Here is a 20,850-nt window from a genome sequence, read left to right as displayed (position 1 = left end):
CCTTGCCAATTCTTGACTGCGACTTTGCGACCGACTCCTTCCACACATCTCACAATACAGCACCATGTCTGACGCTGGCTCTCCGCCCCAGGAGCGCAGGGATGACGCCTCCGTGGACTCGCACGATGGTGCCGGTGATGCGGGCAACGAGTCCGATGACATTCTTTCCGAAATCGACGAAGGCGAATTCGAGCACTATGAACCCGACATGGAGAAGAGACAGACGTCCAACATTATCATCGACGAGAATATTACCAAGGGACTTAAAGCCAGCAGAAGGAAGATCACCGACAGCGTGACCAACAAGAAACCTAAAGAAGGCCGCAGGCCAAAAAAGCGGACAAGAGGAGAGGATGATGACGACCTGGATGCGAATGACATTATCGAGGATGGTGACCGTCGACCGCGCAAGGCGCGCGCAGGTGAATCGGGCCGCCGATCAGGCAAGAAGGAGGCTCCCAGGCAAGAAGAGATTCCAGAGGAGAATCTCACACCAGAGGAGAGGCGGCGTCGGGCACTCGAGCGTGCCATGGATGCCGCTCTCAAACCCACTACCAAACGGAGACGCAAGAAGGATGATATCGTATGTTTGCCTCTTGTTGACTTGGTGACGTTAGCCCTGTCTCTGTATCTAACTCGCATGTCCAGGATCTCGAGGACGAAATCGATGAACAAATTGCCAATCTCAAAGTCGCCATGGAAAACGCCTGTGTGGCTGACAACAAAGCCCGTGAGGATGGCATTGCGGCCACCCACAAGCTTCAACTTCTCCCTCAAGTCACAGCGCTTCTCAACCGGACAGCCGTTCAAGATTCCATTCTCGACCCTGAAACCAATTTCCTCCAAGCTGTCAAATACTTCTTGGAGCCCCTGAACGACGGCAGTCTCCCCGCTTACAATATTCAGCGCGACATCTTCAATGCTCTCACCAAGCTTCCAGTCAACAAAGAGGTGCTTCTCAGCAGCGGCATTGGCAAGGTAGTTTACTTTTACACCAAAAGCAAGCGACCCGAGATTGGCATCAAGCGCATTGCAGAGCGTCTTGTGGGTGAATGGAGTCGTCCGATCCTGAAGAGGACTGATGATTACAAGAAACGCCAAATCGAGACTCGCGACTTTGACATTGCGTACGTATTCATCCAAATAGTCTGTGTCAAAACACTACTAACGTTCTGCTTAAACAGTGCGGCCAAAATGGCTCAGCGTCAAGAAACAGCGATGGGTAGCTCCCAGATTACGCTTACCCAGCGACCAGCCGGCAATAAGTCCCGGTTCGAGCTCGAGCGCGAGAGACTTCTTGCGCCCGAGACCAAGACCAACCGCGCGCAACCTGCTGGTCTGCCTACCAGCTACACCATTGCTCCACGCAGCACATACGATGGGTCGGCTCGGTCGAGCGAACACAGGCCCATTGGTGCTGGTGGCATAGAGGCGTTTAGGAAGATGACGCAGAAGAATAAGGGGAGGAAAGCTTAGGCCGAGCGTCTGAAAGAGGTTGGCAGTGGGGGTGGTAAAGGCTGCAAAGGCACGCATCTGCATTTTCAGCCTAGGTAGGTATGTGTCTACCACAGCATTCGGTGTTTTATTCCTTTTCCGCGAAGCAAATTGATAAAGTCGCGACTGGGGATTTTGTGTATTCATGATAATGTAAAAAAAAGTAAAAGCCAGGGACGGTGAAGGCAGAAGAACCACGGAATTAGAACCTGTTGGGAGTTTGGAGAAGGGTTGATCAGTCGGCGTTGCAACTTTTGAGATTGAACTGAGAGGAAATAAATAATAATGCATCTATCCATCATGTCTTTTCTGCGTATCATGTGTGTGTGTGTGTGTGTGGTTCTTGGGAATGCTGTCTTTTTGTTGCTTACATGTTAGGGAAGCTTTGAGAAGTGTCCATCTCGAGGGTAGCTTCGCGCCACTTGTTCAGCGCGAGAGGGCATTTGCTGTCTTTACTGAGTAGGCTCGTCGACGATATGCTGCTGTGGTTTGTGGGTGATATAGAAGCTCTGTAATGGTGGTCTTTTGGCCTTCAACTTCACCAGGATCTAGGTAGGGTAGCACTCAAACATCTCAGTGTTTGCTCCATCTCATATCCCCCACGCAAAAACGAAAATCGTTAATTTTGTTATACTCCCTCGCCCTCTCCCTCACCTCGCAAAACATACAAAACTCCTTTTGCTACAACAAACGCCAAAAAAAATTCCAGCGAATATATATAAACTCCAGATAGACAAAACACCACATAATCAAAACCCTTCTTTCTGCATGTTGTATAAGGGAAGTAGTGTCTCAAAAACAGGGTCGTCATCTCTTCAGTATAAACCGTTCTCTCATCTATCTAAACCCGCCCCGTCACCCTCCCTCCCTTCTTACCCAAAACAACAACAACAAGGCAACAAGGTATAAAACATCCCAAAACGAACGATTCATTTTTTGCCCTGCATGCATGCGCTTTGCTTGCCTTAGATCATCAACCGCAGAACCCATCATGACATGGAAGGAAGGGAGGGGACAGCAAAAAATAAAGACAAGAACAAAACAGAAAACAAAAATAGTCTCAGAATCGCAAACAGAATTTCGCTGGAGTTTAAGGCCAAAAAACAACATCAAAAAAACAACAACATGACAGAATACACAACCACAACCCCAGCCCCAACCACAACCCACCCCAGAGATAGAGAGAGAACGATCGACACTGATTTTTTCTTCAAACCCCGCTTGATAAAACCACATCACCCCCGCCCCAAACCCCATTTGGCTCCTTTGTATACTTATCCTCATGTATATCGACCACATCATCGTTCCCGCAACAAAAAAAAACAGCCCTGGTCATTATCGTCTTCTCGAGTGCTACCCAAAATCCGGCTCTACCGCTTTCTTACTTCCGTCGCCCACCCCTCTATTCCCTCTCCTCTGCTGCCAACCTCGACCCCCTCAATCTTGATCCCCTTCATGCCCGGTGTGTCCTCCAACCAGGGGTGGCTCGCCATCCCGCCAGCATTTGCTCTCTTTTCCGGCGTGAGTTCCAGCAGCGGGGTTAAAAAGTCGGCAATCTTCTTCGCGTCCTCTTCCTTAAAGTGGTACTTCTCCTTGAGTACGTCTGGAAGAGCCCAGTGGCGTAGCCTGTGGATGTTGCGGAGCTCACCGCGCCTATTGAAGATCTCCTGTGACCACTTGCCCGAGAGGCACAGCGACTTGGGGAACTGGCCTAAAAGTTCAATAATCTGAGCGATATGGTCATCGTCCTTTCCATATTTGGTTCCCGACTGGGGATCAAATAGATAATCGCCCGTAATAAGCTCAAAGACCTGGTATAACCGTCAGTATGCTCTCACCATAACGCATGACACAGCACTCTCAACATACCATGGCCGCCATACTCCAGACATCTGTGCTAGCCCCCCACTTGGCGCCCAGAATGACTTCTGGGGATCGATATTGGCGAGTCTGGATGTCATTGGTGAAGTGGTGATTGACCCAGCACGCATTGCCTAGATCCGCAATCTTGACACTAATAATGTCATACTGCATATCATCGGCCTTGCGCTTTTCACCTGCCGTTGACAGAGGCGTGGCTTTGTCCAACGAGATACCCGAGACTTCCTTAGTCAAGATATCAGCGGTTTTCTCTCGTTGGCCCTGCCTGTCCTCTCCGGTTTCCTTGTCCCGTTTAGGAGATGGCTCCTTTGATTTTGAGTCGGCTGCGTCATGGTTAGTGATTGGCGTGAATAACTGAGGTTCAAGGAGTGCTTGTGCTCACCATCATGAAGCATTTGGCCAAGACTTGGCGCCCCAGGCGAGGGGAAAATCGAACCGCGATCGAAACTAGCGTTCAGCGGCGAGGGTAAAGGCTGGCTGCCAGTAATAAGCGTCCTACGCCTCCGACGTCCATTCCTGTTGTTCTCCTTCTCGCCGGCGTCGGAGCTGACCACCTTTTGAACAATCTTCTCCACGTCCCCAATCTCAATCAAGACATTTTCGGGCTTCAAGTCGGTATGGATGATGCCGCATTCCCGGTGCAGGTAGTCGAGTCCCAAGAGAACTTGTTTAGTGATCTGCTTGACGAGTGGCATTGGGATGCCCCGGTGATTCCACTTCTTGATCAAACCAAGCAAGTTTTCGCCCAGCACCTCGAACACCATGCACACATGGGTACCGTTTGGCCCCTTGTGCTCGAACGAGTCCAGCAGACTAACGACATGTTTGCGACCTGGGTGGTTTGGGTTCGCTTGGACGATCTTGTTGAGAAGCTTGATCTCGTCGATGGCTGTCTCGGTGTAGTGGGCGGCAGATCTGACGACTTTGAGAGCGACGTGTTTGCCGGTAGTGGTGTCTCTTGATAGCCATACGGTCGAGAAGTGACCCCATCCTAACTTGCGCACCACAATGTATTTCCCATCCTTGAACGACTCCCCAACCGTGACGGGATGGTAGCCTCCTTTGCAGTAATCTTCGGAGTCTTCTTCATCCGCCGTGTTCTCGGCGGGGTCCTCCGGGGAGGAGACTGACGTGGGCGAACCCGACATTGCTGAAGCTAAATGAGCAGCCCTGTAGTGAGAGACGTGTAAGCAGAGGGTCTACATGCCATGACAGCATCAACATGAACGGCAAGAAGCAATCGCGCAATCTCAAAGAAGGGTTGCGCAGCGCAGCAGAGCAGCAAAGGCAGGTGGCGGGGTCGGGCGGGCACGCTGGCTGGGCGCGGGTCTGTTTGTGCACAGGTGCCGAACTTTCGGCGGCCCGATAATGGGGAAGGCGGGCTTTGTTACAAAAGGAAAAAGCGGGGACCTTGTCTTTAGCATCGTTTTCATATCGAGGAGCGTTGGGCAAGGCGAGCGCTAGTGGAGACTGTCAAAATATCGGAGGCGTGCTGGTTGGTGTTGATACAGATTGACGACAACGGCAGCAGTTCTTCTGGCGGGCGGGTGGGAAAGGGAGTCGGAAGGCGGTAAGAGGGGGGTCGGAGGATGGTGCGACGATGCAAGACCTGTTTGCAGCTCACTAGAGCCACACACAGCACAACAAAATATTCGCGGGTCCAGTCCATCCCTCGTCGCCTACCTACCCTGGGAGCTCCCGCCCACTCACCATGCGCCGCCCGCTTGTTCTGCGTGATGTCGCAGCGCCCAACGCATGGACGCTGTTACTGCTGCGCTTTCCCCTCTGCGACCCGCCTTGCCCGCACCCCGCCATCTCTAGACTCGCTGGGCGCAGCAGCCTGAACATCGACAGCACCCCATCCTCGGGCCATCGTCCCCGCCATCATCCAGTTCCCAGCAGGGCGCCGGCATCATCTCCCGGTCGGGATGAAAAACAAGAACAAGCGGAAAGCAACAGCCTGGGAGAAAATAAAATGCACGTACCCGGGTCCTTCAGTGGTGATGATGGGCTTCAGTCCGTCCTTCTTCCTCTTCTTGTTGAGCGCAGAGCTGCCGTTAGCGGCCGCAACATTCGCAGCAGTCGCAGCTGATGATGGCCTTTGCGCCGTAGCGTCCTTCGGTTGTTGTGATGATCCGTTCATTGTGTGGAATCGCGAAGCTCCCACTCGATAGCCAAGCCAAATAGTAGGCAAGAGGGTCGGTCGTTGGGCTGGCGGTTGGTTGGCACGGCAATGCTATTGCCTTGGGAGATTCAGAGGGTATTCGGGAGTTGAAGAGGGCCTCGATGATTTCAATACAGAAAGGATGTCGAATGTCTGTCTAAGAATGCCCTCTAGTTAGCTCTTTGCTGCCCAGAAGATTGGGTCATGAGAGGTTAATATGTATGAAAAGTGATCCAACATCAGCGAGCGGGTCGTCCGGTAGGGAGAGAGCAGCTCAGGTGGCTAGGTCGCGGCAGAAAACTGGATGCGCTTCTGACTGGTCTCTCGCCGGTCGGCTGGCTGGCGATGGGGGAAAGATGGTGGATGCTCATCGGCGGAGCAAGCGACCATATGCCTCACAGCACGGAAAAATGCAACCCCTCCCAGCACCAGCAGCAGCAGCAGCGCAGCAGTGTCCCAATCCCAGCGCAAATCGAGGGTGAACCAACCTCATCAGCACAAGACCAGCACCTAGTCGATAGATTAGTGCGGTTTTGCGGCTGGAACGCGACAGCTCTAGTCGAGGTGTTTGTTGCGTGTCTGTATGATTGTCGATGGCGGCGGGCTGGTTTCGGGCGCGGGGCCGGGTTGGATTGAGCCGGGTTGGATTGAGGCGGGCTGACAGGGCAATGGGTCGTCGGGGGAGGGGAGGCTTGGAATGAGGGGCAATTCGGGGCTGTTGGGCATACCTTTTTTCAAGGCTCAGGGTGCAGGCATAAGAAATTGATGGAAACCTACTGTAGACGAAAGGATGGGCTCCAGTGTGTGGTAAAAATCCTGATTAGGACGTCATCGACGGGAAAACGGCGCCTCGGGTTGTATGCCGTGCGCGCGCTGCTGCACTGTGATGTAGGTTTGCGATGGAAGATGCCCTGATGTGATGGCTGGCCCAGAAAACTCAATAAGAGTCCAGTTAGTGGTGGCCCTGACAGTCGGGTAGATGGTGGAGCAGTCCCTGGAGCAAATGAATAAATGGTTGGTGCTCAGAATGAGTTACTTTGGATGACGATTCTTGAGAGCAGAGTTGAGCAAACAAGAGCAACATGAAGCGAATCTTTGAGCTGAGGTGTTTCGGGTAGGGAATGGAAACTGGAAGCACCCCTTGACCGAGGAATCTTAGGAGGCTGACAGACCTGGAAACCCCTCGATTGCGTCTGGCAACTGGATGCGAACTTGCGATCGGTGCGATTGAGAAAACTTGGCACGAGCTCACTGCCGCCAACTTGAAACTTTCCTTCTGGGCCAGTTGTTCCGGCAACGTGATACCTTCGCACACCCTTTTACAGCTCCTAAGCAACTCTCACTTTTGACACAGGTCACGTTAATTATCATAATATCGGCCAACTGCGCAACTGGAGACTTTTTGAATAACAGTTTGGAGTTCTTATCGATGGGAACCTTGCCTTCTTTGACATCATAGCCAGGCTTGTGCCTGAACAGGGGTTGCAGATAGTGGAGAAGCTCGTGGCAGTTGATGTCGGCCATCCAAGAGGTGAGTTTGCAGCGAGTTTTCTTATCTCGTCAGTTTCTCGGTCCAGATCAAACGACTGTACGAAAACACCTATGTGGTGTTCGCCATCTTCAAGAACGAAGTGTTTGTGCAGCCAAACGACACCATTTATCCGTCTGAGGTATATGTATGCTGCTACCCCTTGCCAAGGCTCGATTATGTGCAGGTACAGTTACACCAAGACGATCCAACTCTTCCAAACCAGTACATGGACAATCCATATCGTCACATCACTTGTCCATTTCCTGAGTGGCTCGCCAGATGTCGGAAGAGTCCTTGGCACTTCGGTTTGTAATTGTCTTTGATGCCGGAAAAACTAGAGTGGCCGAGTGAGTGTCTCGCTGTATATTGGAGCAGCGATATTGGAAGGATAGATACCTACCTGGATTCTTCATGTCTCTTCGTGTGTGTATTGGTGTGGTGGCGGATCAAGTGAGAAGTGATGAGACTAATGCACAATCATAATCATTGTGCAGAAGGTTGGTCAGGCGCTACCCTCAATTCCCCAGTGAAAGGTTTGCTAGTGATTGATGATCTCTTCAGGGAAACCAGCCACCAGCCAACCACCAACCAGCCACTGTTGTACAAAGTTCTACTCATTTTCGAAGTCTTGAGGTGGCAGTTCCATGACTGCCTCTACCCAGCAAAAAGATGTCAGAGAAGCCTTTTGCCCTTCTCCAGACCCATTGTGTTGTTCGAAGCATGGGGCCACGATTGGCCCATGAAGCTTAAATTGACTTGGCTTCCAGGCTTGGGAATCTCGTCGCTTGGCTGCTCTTAAAAGCCCCCTATAGAATCTCACAAACCCTTCGGTTACAGCTAGCTCGTCAATATGTCTTAGGATTTCCGGTAAGGCTCTCTTGGAATCCAGAGATGGTGTCCTATGATTGCCTGGTAGCGAGTTGCATGAATAAATCTGAAGATAGTGCTGCAAGATCGATCGCTTCTAGCTTTTTGTGGAGGTGCCATTTCGCTTGGGTCACCTATTGTTTTGAACCTCATCACCCTTCCGGTGTGATTCAACCTTGCACGACAAGAATAGATCAGCTATCATTTCCAAAGCCTGGGCATCTTGAGATGATGAACGTTGTCCGAGCCCTGTACTGCATCCGGGCTAAGGACCGTTGTTCCGTGCGGCCTCTAGAATAGGTAGCTTGTTAAGACCGGTCAACCGGAAACTCGCGAGGTCGTTACCCGAATGAAGACCATGTACCTACAGAGTAGAGTTCCTGGACTCGTCAGATCAAAAACGTGCTGTTGGTTGTGACGAGTTGCGCGCTTTGACCTCTTGATGCTGATGAGGGCTGTTCGGTGGACGCCTCAACCACGAACAAGCTGCAGGTGCATTCTCCAATTTCCACCATCACCTGACTGGCCGCTTTGTGATGTGTCTATCGGTATCTTGCGCCGTATTACCAACTGCCTACCAGTCAATCGACCACCTCGCCCATCTCCCCCCAGGAACCACAGATATTCCTGAGGTTACGCAGTGCTCACCATACGCAGCACGCAGTGGTGGTATGGAGGGTGCACTAAGAGGCACTGGACGGGGGGCGTCCTTGGCGCCCCATGTGGTTTTGAAGCCTTGCTCGGTGTTCCCATGTTGATCGCTTGCGACCCAGACTGTCGGGCCGACGAAATCGAAATCGCAAATGCTACGCCAGACCCTGACGACAACCCGCACCGCGCAGCAATTGCAATTGTCCCTTCTGCTGGTTGGCAATGCACGTCAGCCACGGATGTGGGGTGTTCAAACTGTCACCAACCCAGCGCCCCAAGCACACAAGATGGACCGCGGCTGCTTCCGATTTGGCATGTCGCGTGTAGGTCGTGTGAGCCGGTGAGCCGCTCTAGCCCAGGTTTGTCTTCTGCAGCTGCCAGACCTCCAGTGGACCTGCAAGTGCTGGCGAGCCTGGGCAACTCGATCGCGTTTCCCTCGGAGACACCACCCACCCCTGGCAGGTACTAAATCTGGCGGTCCCCGCTTGCTTCCCCCAGATCCAGGGTCCTCCATGAACCATCCGCTCGTCATTCTGCAAAGTCGCAATTGCAACTTTCTGGAGGGATCACACAGCCACCGAGTTGGGACTGCGATGAGCTGCCAATGAGGAACGAATCACGACTACCAGACCACCACATAGATACGCGGTACTAGACAGGAGAGACGACATGATCCGGGCGATACAGAGAGACCACAGTCCATAATCGTCCCATCCACGCCCTCTCGCCGCCGGGTTTGGCTCCGGCCCGGCTAAACCTCTGGACTGCGCCTGGCTGCCGGCTTCGCAGTACACACCCGCCATGGTCACCAAGGTCCCTCTGTCAGAGAACCCAAAGGGTATCACGATTTACGCAGTACTATGGCCGCTCACGGGAGTCGCCGGAATATTCCTCGCCCTACGGATATACAGCAAAACCTTTCGACGAAGAGCACTATGGTGGGATGACTATTTCATCATCTTCTCATGGGTATGAAAATATTTTTCTTTGCCCGTCACACCGCCGTTCCATGAGCTGATTTGTGTTTGTGAAGATTATGCTCTTGTTGAGTTGCTGTACTACTTCCACCAATGTCCTCCTGGGCTTCGGTCTGCGGGCTCCCCAGATCCCGCCAGAGAACTTTTCCGTCTTCTGGATCATTAGCAATATATCCGGTTTTTCATCAGTTATCTCAGTGGCCTGCAGCAAAACCTCTTTTGCCATTACACTGTTGCGGCTGTGTGGCCCGAACACCTGGATGCGATGGACCATCTACGGGCTACTCGCCCTTCTCAACATCACCCACTACTTGAGCGCCATCTTCTTTTGGGTTTCGTGTGACCCCGTGGAGAAGACATACCGCCCGGAGATAGCGGGGGAATGCTGGCCGGTCAAGTTTACCATCAACTTTAGCATTTTTGTCGGATGTAGGCCACCACTCCCACAGAACCCCAGTCTTATTGTTCAGCCAGCGACCTAACATGTTTGTGTTTCCAGCATGTTCGGCGTTTTGTGATTTTGCGCTTGCCCTACTCCCCTGGAGACTTCTTTTGCGATATAATATGTACAACAGAGAGAAGATTGGGGTCGCCATTGCCATGTCGATGGGTATCTTCGCCGGCATCACTTGCATTGTCAAGTAAGTCTATTTCGTCACATACTGCTCTTATCTCCCACCGAGAGACTAACATCTTTCTCAGATTAACAACCGTAAAGGTTCTGGAGGAAGGCGATTTTAGCTGTGAGACCGCGTTGCTTTCCCCTCCCCCCCAATAACAACAACATCGACTAACCCACATCCCGCAGACAACTCCCTTCCACTCGTCCTCTGGGGCTTCATCGAGCCTGCCTGCACCATCATGGCAGCCTCGATCCCAATGCTGAGGCATTTGTTCAAAAACTTCCGCCACGCCAGCGATCTTGATGACAGCGCGAGGGTGGGTACCAACCTCCATCACTCTTCTCCTGACCGGCAGCCGTCGCCAGTGGCTGAACAGAGAAGACGTCACATGGACCTTTCGGATGATAACCGTAACGATAGGAGCATTCTCGCTCTCCCAGCCCAACAGGGGCCGCCGGAGAGGAGCACGCGTACGCTCGGAGGGAGCTGCGAGAAGAGCGATTCCGACCAAGGCACCACCATATCGTCGATCACGAGCAACAAAAAGCAGGATAGGGCCATGTATGAGATGCTGGCTAAGGCTAGGCATAAAGATAGGGTATGATAAGTGGGATATATATTGACATTTAATAGTGGGATATCAACTAGGGCATTTTACTTTTGTGTTTATTTCAAGGGGGTATTTATGTTGTGTACGACATGGGGAAAATCTAGGATATTATTGTAATGTGTGGGAAATAGATAATGGGAATACAGAGGGGATTTTGACAAGCAGCTGACAGGGCTGGGACCGTTTCTGATGGTGACATTTTGGTCGACTCGGTTGGGCAGGGGGGTCGATACTGTGATATGAGCCATTGCTTACAGGTGTGAGGCGATCGCTGTGTTTTCTGTCTCTTTGTTGACTTGGAGACAGCAACACTTGACATCAATCATGTCAACAGCAACAGGTCCACGACAATAAATTCCCAAAAACAACCAAGGTATAGAACTGCTCGTCGTATTCTTGTGCTGCAGTCGATTTTCCTACACTTGGTATAATCCCTATCTAAGATGGTGATAACGGTACCTACCTCAACAATGATGACAGGGTTCCTCGGCCAGAAGAAAAGAAAAAAAAACTCTCCACTTTGGCGCCCTCATCGACCCCCATCATCCCCTCAATAAAACCACCGCAGTATTACGCCCTCCCTTTTTTTTTTTGTGTGTGTGCAAAATAGGACAAAAAACACCCCGTCTTGTGTTGTCCTCAATAAAAGCAACAAAAAAGCATATATCCGAACAAGACAGAACAAGATGAATCAATCCATCGCCATGGGGAAAGATAATACCAAGACAACTCCTCCCCCCTCCACCCCCCCTCTTAACAGAAACAAACAAGAGTAAACATTCAATGCCCCGGTTTGTCAGCCCCTGGGTCTTTGATCCGTCCTTTTTCTGTGGTGCTGCTAAGTAGTCATGAAGACACCAACAGCTGCTGGCAACAGGAAAGGGTGTAGATTACTCAACACCGTTCCCCTGCCCCTTCTCGTCCTCGTCCTCGTCTTCTACCTCTACTCTGCGCCTTGTTTTTCCCTTTTGATTGCCACGGGTTGCTTGTCTTTGGTGCCCTGCTGTAGCGCGGAGGGGGGCGTGGGAAGCGGAGGAGGATGACAACATGGGCTGCTGGCTGGACTGTCTCGTTTGGCGGGTTGAGATGGTGGTGGCTGGGGGTGGGAGTTCCCGGTTTGGCCGCTGAGCTGTCCAGAGTTCTCTGCTTGCTTGTCTTGTGCTCCTGCGATTAGCGGGACCGAAGTTCGGGGGGGAGAACGCGGGAGGGGGTGCGGCTGGTTCGACTACTGCTGGGTGTCTGTGCAACGATGATGCTCCAGTTCCGGAAGCGTAAGAAACTGTTGAAGGGGTCTGGGAAGGAGGCCGATACTTGTTGTTGGCGTGGTAGGGAAGGTACCCAGGCACTTCGATGGAGTTGACCGGCATGTGATGGGAGTGAGGGGCTGCTGTTTGCGCCTGGGAAGGGTGACCATGAGGGCCGTTCAAGGTGCCCGTGTTTCTCGCTGTAATGGCCGGTCTGAACTCCTCTATGGATGCCTCGCGGTGGTATGAACTTGCGCCGGGGACGGGAGCCGGAGTCCCACGGTTGTGGTGGTGGTTACTTTGAGCACCTTTGGCGGTGTTAGGACGAGAACTGGCTTCCCCAGCAAGGCTGTTCAAGGGGCCAAAGTAAATCGGGCTACCCGGTTCAAAGAGGGGCTGGTATCCTTCCGCCAGGTGATCTGGCAGTTCGTAGCCAAGGGACGGTGACCTCTCACGCGGGACAGTTAGGCTGCGGACATTATCGTCAGCCTCGGGGGCTTGACTGTCTTCGCGGATGAGGCTTGGATGATTCGCTTGCTGCTGCTGGCTCCGGCGGTGAGGGAGTCTGTTTGCCGGCGCTGCGGTGGGGAGCATCTCATAGGCAGCTCTCGACCGCGCGCGCTTGATTCGGTCCTCGTCATCACCGCTTCTTCCCTCCTCGGCCTGAGATTTGGCCACATGATCCATAAGCTCCGACGAAATTCTCGCGGCTTTCTCTGCAGCACCCACCTCCAAGGTCGTGGAATTGGCAATGTGCGACAGCAAGGGACGGAGGAAATCACCGGGCTCCAGCCTTTGAGCCACTCGCAGAACCTCTGAATGAAGGGTCCTGAACCCGGTCGCAGCATTCCGTAGTTCTCTCAGTGCAAATTGCTGCTGCGACGAATTGGCCAGCTGATAATGATGCGCCATTGATTCTGGAAACGGCGTACCTACTAGGGTTGAGGTTGACTGCTCTTCGCGCCTTCTTTTTCTGGGTTGCTGGGTGGCGTGGGTACCATTTTGCGAGCTATTCACATGACTACGGGCCTGGATGGATGTCAGCTGATACACTCAACAAGGATGGGCAGGTGTGGAAGCTCTGAATAGATGCTTGCCTGTTCCACATCTTCTTCGCCGCCGTTTTGGTCATCATCCGGCTGGTACGTGACCTCCTCCTCGTCCTCTGGCCCCATCACAGAATCATCTCCCTCCTCTTCCTGAACTTGTCTCCCCATTCGTATGTCGAACGCTGCCCCTCGCTCTTTGTGCTCCTCGTTCAGCCACTTGGCTTGGGGTGGAATCCCCGGTTTTCTCACCCGGGTATTCGTACTTTGATCCTCAGCCTCAGTACGGAGGAAGGCGCGAAAGTCTGGACCCCAGGACTCAAAGTTCGCTCGGTTGTAGCCAACATTAAGCCACTGTTGGATTCGATCTCTCGACGTGTTGGCAACCTGGTAGAGTCTTGGGTAAAGACTTATGTATTCTTTGAATTCGGACCTTGACACAGTGCCCCAGGCATTCGTTTTTGTAAACATTCTCAACTTGGTGTTGAGGTTGAGGACAAAAACTTGCTCCGAGTTTGGAAATCCATAGAAATATTCAATGCCATTGTAGACTTTTCTGGCTGCTTGAGATATTGGAGTCGGTGGGCCCATTTTGTCGAGTTTGTGGATCTGGTGAGATTGAATTGTCAGTGAATTGATCAAGAACCTGAGGTAGATGCCTCGTAGGATAAAGAGATGCGAAACTCACGATTGTCTTGCTGTCGAGAATGGTCGACGACAAAGCGACCGCCAACAAGGATGCGGAGTAAAAATGGCAGGGCAAGCGGCCGCCAATGAAATGGATTCGAGGAGAAAATCGTCTAGGGACGAAGGTTGGCTGCTTATGGTGGGCGTTAGGAATGCCTGAGAAGTAGCGAATGGGTGCTGGGTGAGTAGTAGGGAGAGTTTGAGAAAGAGCAATCCGCGAGAAAATAATATATGCACATCCCAGGCAGGTTTCGACCCACAAATTAGGTCAGTGGGTTTGAACTTGGGGCCAGATGTCGCATTCTTGGGGCCTTTGTACCACGGGGGCGGGGATCAGTTGTTCTCATTCACTTCGGACGAAGAAGTGATGAGTCTCCGACATCAATGAAACTGAACCGAGAGCAGGAAATACAGCGGCGCTATTCTCTCGGCTCCATAAATATTGTTATTGATGCGTGACTGCCGTATGTAACGTAGCCAAACTATGAGAAACGAGACGCCTGTAGGCATCAAAATACCCATTAAGGTACAGGGCATTGATTCATTGTCAAAAGATAAACGACAAGATGAAGCAGGACATTCACAGCATGATGAGGCTCATTATAAATGGCTGGAGATTTACTGTGATTTTGTGAAGTGTGCTCAAGGAGCTTGTGAAATGCCTGTGTAACAAGGTAGTTACCCCTTTTACCCCTATTCAGATGAAATGATTATGTAAGCCATTGACCTGTGATGGGCATCATTCACCTTAAAAAACGCACCTTGACAACTACAGAGACTGGTAATGGGACTACATGCTTGATTTATCACAGCTCCATGCGTATAGCAGCTCATCACTGTTGTTCTTACTTGGGTTTTCTATCGTAGCAGATGAGACAACTCTTTATTGTTATGGAGAAGCGATGAAAGAATGGCAAGGAAACACGCTTTGGGGTAACTTATTGTGTAGATAACAATTACTACCAGGATTGTTGATTTCGTACTTTCAACAAGAAATTCAACAATATCACACAGATATCAGACGAACGTCAAGCGGTCTGTCAAATCCATGGCAGGTGACCTACTTTTGAGTGCTCCAGGTCCCCCGATATCCGGAGCATCAGCCACACATCGGTTTCGCATCACTTACGTGACTGTGCTGCTCCTTCTAAAATTCCAGTGGTTCTTTCAGTTCATTTCCCTTATCGGCCAGTTATCTTCCCGGGAACTCTTGCTGCCTAGAATACCTAGGTGGAGTGATCTCAGTCTCTCAAAGCTGACTTGGAGCGGTAGCCACCTCATGATAGATGCTACAGAAACAAAAGAGATAACTGACTAATTGACAGACGCGTAGGTCACTCGGATCTATCAAGATGAAGGATTTCTCTCTTGCCTGCCCGCAGTTGGCTCCACTGATATTGATCCAAAGAGGAGAGGCAGTCGCTCCTGCCGTCCATCAAACCACTCTAAACCTCAGCTGTCATTTCAGCAGGCTGTCAAGAAGTCTCTGCTTCATGACTGGCACCTTGCAAATCTGTCAGCATTTTTGCGGCCCACTGTTATCATGTCAAGCATCACATTATCGTCTCATCCGAATGCAAGTCGAAGTTATCAACTAGCCCCACAGACTTGATTCACTTGGTATTGGTATTCAACCAAATGCCTTTTTGTATTTTATTTCAATTCTGAGCTACCAGAAAGTCACAGCGCGTCAGTTTTTTCATCGCAGTCTCTTGTGGATGAATACAACGCCCTGCTTCAGCATTCTGGGCATCCAACGCCAACCACACCAAGCCGCATAGGCAAAGCTTCAGTGTCACTTTCAGATTCGGCACGCCATCCGAACCAAGATATCTGCCGATTTCACATTGAAGCCTGAGGGCACCCCAGGACGCCTTGGTGCGTAGATCATGTTCCAGGATGAACGATACCAAGGCGAGTGTCCTTTTTCCTGACCAAACTCCAGCGGCCAAGCAGGTTCAATATATGGCGACTGCGTAATTCCTGCCATTTTGGCTTATAACCCCCTCCTTTTCATTGGCTTCCCGCTTCCAGCAACACTATCCCACGGAAGTGTTCCGAGCCCGTGTGGGAGACCCACGTTGGGTGCCTTGATTCAGACACCCCCGACATCTCAACCTTCCGGGAAAAATACGTTCTGACCAGTGCTGGTGTTTCATTGGACTCGGCTGCCGGGACGGAATTGCACAAGGGAGCTGTGGCATTGCTGCGTTGTGCTTTCTTGTCTGGGCCATGAGGGAATATCAAAGATTGGAAGCAGTCCAACCAACAGCCGACACTACGTTTTGCCAAGCTCACGTAAACAACAGATAGATAGAAAATACTACTATGCGACCCACAAGCAGTTAGTAACTGACGATAGCAATATTCAGAAGCGCCTTCTCCTAGTCCAACCGAAAACATGGGCATCAATCAACGTGACGACCAGCAATTTCATTTAGCACTCGGGCCACGCACAATTCTGCATGTTACCATGTAGCAACGCAGAAAATGCAAGCCACGCAACCGAAGCTGCAAACTTTGTCAAGAATCCGGGGGCAACCCAAAGGCGGAATACCATATCGCGGGGCGCAACCATTCCGTCTACTCAGGCTAATTACCCCAGATTTGCCAGCTGACGAAAACCCACAGAGTATATTGAGGCAAAAGCATTTTGGACCAGTCGGCAGCATTGCGGCCGTCCTGTTCATGCTCCCAGAGGGCTGGATACTTTCATGATGGCCCACGAGGTCTATGTTGTTTCACCAACCCTTGCTTACGCCGGTAATGAACCCGCACCCACCCTACCTCTTTCTCTACATCGTATGCCCAATGACTATTTTCGCCCGGGTCAACCGAAGTCGAAAGCCGGACGGACACGCCTCGTTTAGATGAGCCCTCTGCAATTTCTCCATATTCAAAGCCTCGCTGACCATCTGCCGTGATCCGAAGGTGCCAGCCATACAGGACTACCCAACGTTGCAGCCGCTGTGAGCGAAGATCCTTGTTTATACTGCCCCCTGTTCTCTGGGTCATCATCTGGAGTTGGTACAAACAGGTTGGGGAGTCTAGAGCGGACGATATTTGCCGACCACGCTACCCGGGGGTGTTGTGGCTCCTGGCAGGCAAGAAACGGACGATTCGAGGAAGGAAACAACGAGTGGGACTATGGAAGATCCCGTGCGGGACAGGGACTATAAACACCAGCCCGGTGCCCGACTTTCCTGAGTTCATGAGATCTTTCTGTCAGTTCAAGCTCCTGCTCAGAACGCGGCTCCATCATGGCGCGTTTCTCTGTCTTTGCACTCCTGGCAGTGCCATGGCTCCTCCTCGCCGGCCTCGTCTCGGGTGACGCAGTCTCAGACCTTGAGAAGAAGGGACGTCCGGCTATCGATGCCATGTTGGCCAAGTCAAAGACATGTACCAAGGCCAACTTGAAGGTTCGCCGAGAGTGGTGAGTCTGATCATTTCATGAATCTTCAAAGAGACAAAATCTAACATGAGTTTGAAACCAGGGGTGACATCTCTGCCGCAGAGAAGAAGTCTTACATCGCCGCCTTGTTGTGCCTGATGGAGAAGCCATCCAAGCTCAACCCTACACAGTTCCCTGGAGCCAAGACCAGATATGAAGACTTTGTCGTCGTTCACATGCAGCAGACCATGTCCATCCACAACACCGGCAGCTTCCTTTCATGGCACAGATACTACCTGTGGGCCTTTGAGCAAGCCCTTGTCAAGGAGTGCAACTACAATGGGAGCCACCCGGTACGTCGCTCATAGGAGTTGGGATCTTTGATTTCCAAGCTGACAAGAAAATATAGTATTGGGACTGGGGCCGTTGGGCTCAGGACCCCGAGAAGTCTCCTATCTTTGATGGTAGCGACACTTCTCTCAGTGGAAACGGCAAGAAGATCGATCATAGATCTTCCGGTATTGCTCCTGCCGGCAACGGTGGCGGCTGCGTCGAGACCGGACCGTTCAAGAAGTTTGTTTTCCCACTTGTCCGATGCTAGTGAGATCACGGGAAGCTGACAACGTTATCACTGCAGCATGACTGTCCGCCTTGGCCCCGTCTCCCCTGCCGTCGACCCTGCCCCTCCTCGCAACCCCCGCTCCGATGGCTACGGTCTGAACACCCGTTGCCTTCGCCGTGACATCTCCAACTACCTCACCTCCCGCTACGCCCGCACCCAGGACATTGCCGCCCTCATCACCAACAGCCGTGACGTTCTTACCTTCCAGAACGTGATGCAAGGCGCTGGTGGTGGCTTCGGCGGTGCCGGTGCTGGTATTGGTGTCCACGCTGCTGGCCATTTCACCATCGCTGGTGACCCTGGTGGTGATTTCTACACCAGCCCTAATGATCCCGCCTTCTGGGTTCATCATGGAATGATTGATCGCACTTGGACCATTTGGCAGAGTCAGGACACCAACACCCGCATCCAGACCATTGCTGGCGGGACGTCGATGATGAGCTTTGGTGGTGGTGGCAGGCAGCAGAGCTTGGATGATAATGTTGATTTGGGGATTGTGGGCGACAAGGTTTACAAGATCAGGGACCTGAACAGTATTGTCGATGGGCCTTTCTGCTATGTTTATGAGTGATTGGTTAAGGGGCCGGCTGTGAAGATGCTTTGGATTGGAGATAGTTGGGAAGTTTTGAATTCATTGTGATTGACGGGGAGTGAATACAGCTTGTTCTTGTTGTGAAATGGGTGTTTGTTGTTGCCTGAGTGTTTGCCTTTGGTTTGTTTGCCCGACACCTGCTCTTCAAAATTGTGGACTGCTCTGCAGTTGTCATATCGCTCTCTGAGTCTACTACGTTGTTGGGCCTGTGGCACCTGTAACTTTTATCTGGTGATATTTCACATGTAGCCCAGTGACTGGCCTCTTTGTTAACAGCCAGCATATATCTTCAGCTTGGAGTTGGTTCACATCTGTTCCCATTTGATCACCTACCAATCATCATTCCAGTCCATTCTTGTTTACCCCGATATTTATGTTGTGTCTAAGCTGTACTTGAATTTTCGTTGAAGACGAACTTCTCTCATTTTGATCACCAACACATTCCCATCACACCATCCAACCAACCGCCAGCATGTCCCGCACCCACCACAGAAGACCCAAACCTGACACCTACATCCCTGCTCACACCGTCACCAACAACCGTCTTGCCAACCCTGACATCACAAACAAACATCCACGTCCGCTTCGCCCAACAATCCGGCCTGCCCGCCCTCCTCAGCCTCTCCCTCCCCGCCAACCTCGACCTCCCCATATGGAACCACATCTTCCCGGACCTCTCCCACGACCGCCGCCTCCACCTAGACTACCGCACGTTCCGAAACCTCCTAAGCCAGTACACAAAGCCACTGCATCTCGGACTGCACCTCCCTCTACCTCGTTGTCGAGTCAAAACCCTCCTCTCCCTCCTCCGGGACCCTCCTCGCAGCAATCTGCTTCTAATGGCTAGCCGACCACCCCACCCCCTCCAAGACCGAAAGCAAAGAAGTCATCTCCCACACCTTCAACAAACGCCGTCGTTGCCGCCGGAAAGGGGAAGGATCAGGGGTATCAATCTAATTGACCACCTGACTACCTACTGGGATAGGGAGGATACCCCCTTTGAGCACACCATCCCCGGGTACTTTACCAATTCCGACTACGTTGACGACGGCAGAGCCCGCACCCGGCTCCACCTACTGTCAGAGGGTCTTGCAGTGCTGCAAGATAGAACCCGGGATTCAACAGCGGGGTATAGACGGCCGATTGATGAGGGGAGTGGGTTTGGGTGAATGCGCCTTTTTCGCTCTGTTTCAATCAAGGGAGTGATGCTGAGGAACGACAGCCTGCGTTGGGGCAGATGTTGAACTGGATGTCTGATGTTGTTAGTCTGGGCGGTCAACCGGAGCATGAGAATAGGAAAAGAAGGAGAAGGGAGGAGGAGGCTAGAAGACGGTGGTGGAAGAGAAAGAGGGAGGAGGAGGCGCGAAGGAGGAGGATGAGAGAAGAGGCAATGAGAAGGAGGAGGAGTAGAGAGGAGGAGGTGAGATGGAGGGAGGGGTATTGGGTAGAGAGCTATAACGTGTAGTGTTGGTAGGCAAGACAGCTTTTAGGTATCTACATCTCTGGAAATTGGTGGTCAAGGTGAGCTTTACCAACAATATATGGGTAGGGTAGGTAGCTGATATTCTGGATAGGTATTTAGCGATTCCACTTAGCCTGCAGCAAAAGTTGCATGTCAGAGTCTCGTAACGTTGGTATACAAGCAAGCAAATGGTAGCAGCTTTTTTACTACCTAAGTAGCCAGAGTATATGTGTCTGGGTATCTAGCAAGCAATTGGGACGAATACAACAACGGTGGCGAGGTGATCTAGAACAATATGTTTTAGCGAGTCGAATTGCCACTCAAAGTTGAACCATCTCGGCCACACCGACGGTGGTGATAGTTTCACATCGTCAACAATGACTGAGTTAACATTGTTTCAAGGGGTAAGGCGGTTGACGAAGTACCTTGATGCCTGCTTCGTCTCTTGTATACACGCATGTGTTCTCAATCACGGACCACCAGGAGTTCAATCTTCGTTGGGTCTCTTTTTCTCCTATGTAGTCACGACACTAGCAGTTGCCAACAGGTTTCGCCATGTCTGGTATAGTAACTCAAGTCATAGCAAAATTCTTCAACCTCTCAGGTATAAAGACAGCCTACCCTTAGACACTTACTCGTCCACCTGTCTCCCATGGCCTACACTCTCCCTATTTTCTTGAACACTACCTTACCATCACAATGGATCCAGCTTGCAATCCACAACCCCACCTCACCCAACACTTCAAATCTCTCCAAGACCAAAGCCTCGCCTTCATTTTCCAGGACTTCTCCAAAGAAGACAAGAAAAAGCCTCACGGCCTCTGGTACTGCACCTCCCTCGCCCTTCCCCCCTCCCGCCCCATCATGCCCCTCTCTCTTGCCTCCTCTCCTGGATCCACGACGTCGCCAGCCTCCCCCTCCACAACCCAGGAACCAGCATCCCCCCCGCCCCCCCCCCCGGGGGAAAGAAGGGTTTAAAAAGGGGGGGGGGGAAGAAAAAACGGGGGG

General features: G+C 51.7%; 4 protein-coding genes across 4 annotated transcripts; 3 read left to right on the top strand and 1 right to left on the bottom strand.

Annotated features, from left to right (window-relative positions):
* Positions 1–64: 64 nt before the first annotated feature.
* PODANS_1_15880 (uncharacterized protein) lies at positions 65–1,476 on the top strand (the record flags this gene model as incomplete). The annotated part of the gene is made up of 3 exons (XM_001906992.1): positions 65–583; positions 649–1,127; positions 1,185–1,476. The coding sequence occupies 3 exons, from the start codon at positions 65–67 to the stop codon at positions 1,474–1,476; spliced, it is 1,290 nt and encodes a 429-aa protein (XP_001907027.1).
* Positions 1,477–2,864: 1,388 nt separating this feature from the next.
* PODANS_1_15870 (uncharacterized protein) lies at positions 2,865–4,523 on the bottom strand (the record flags this gene model as incomplete). The annotated part of the gene is made up of 3 exons (XM_001906991.1): positions 2,865–3,305; positions 3,364–3,698; positions 3,758–4,523. 3 exons carry the CDS (start codon positions 4,521–4,523, stop codon positions 2,865–2,867), a joined length of 1,542 nt encoding a protein of 513 aa, XP_001907026.1.
* Positions 4,524–9,389: 4,866 nt separating this feature from the next.
* On the top strand, positions 9,390–10,743 carry PODANS_1_15860 (uncharacterized protein; the record flags this gene model as incomplete). The annotated part of the gene is made up of 6 exons (XM_001906990.1): positions 9,390–9,557; positions 9,622–9,994; positions 10,065–10,206; positions 10,268–10,308; positions 10,374–10,504; positions 10,609–10,743. The coding sequence occupies 6 exons, from the start codon at positions 9,390–9,392 to the stop codon at positions 10,741–10,743; spliced, it is 990 nt and encodes a 329-aa protein (XP_001907025.1).
* A 6,292-nt stretch (positions 10,744–17,035) lies between these two features.
* Positions 17,036–18,359, top strand: PODANS_1_15850 (uncharacterized protein; the record flags this gene model as incomplete). The annotated part of the gene is made up of 4 exons (XM_001906989.1): positions 17,036–17,208; positions 17,270–17,519; positions 17,615–17,739; positions 17,804–18,359. 4 exons carry the CDS (start codon positions 17,036–17,038, stop codon positions 18,357–18,359), a joined length of 1,104 nt encoding a protein of 367 aa, XP_001907024.1.
* Between the last annotated feature and the right edge of the window lie 2,491 nt (positions 18,360–20,850).

This window comes from Podospora anserina, chromosome 1 (genome assembly GCF_000226545.1).
Source record: "Podospora anserina S mat+ genomic DNA chromosome 1, supercontig 4".
Taxonomy (NCBI): domain Eukaryota; kingdom Fungi; phylum Ascomycota; class Sordariomycetes; order Sordariales; family Podosporaceae; genus Podospora; species Podospora anserina.
This window is presented reverse-complemented; position numbering and strand designations above follow the sequence as displayed.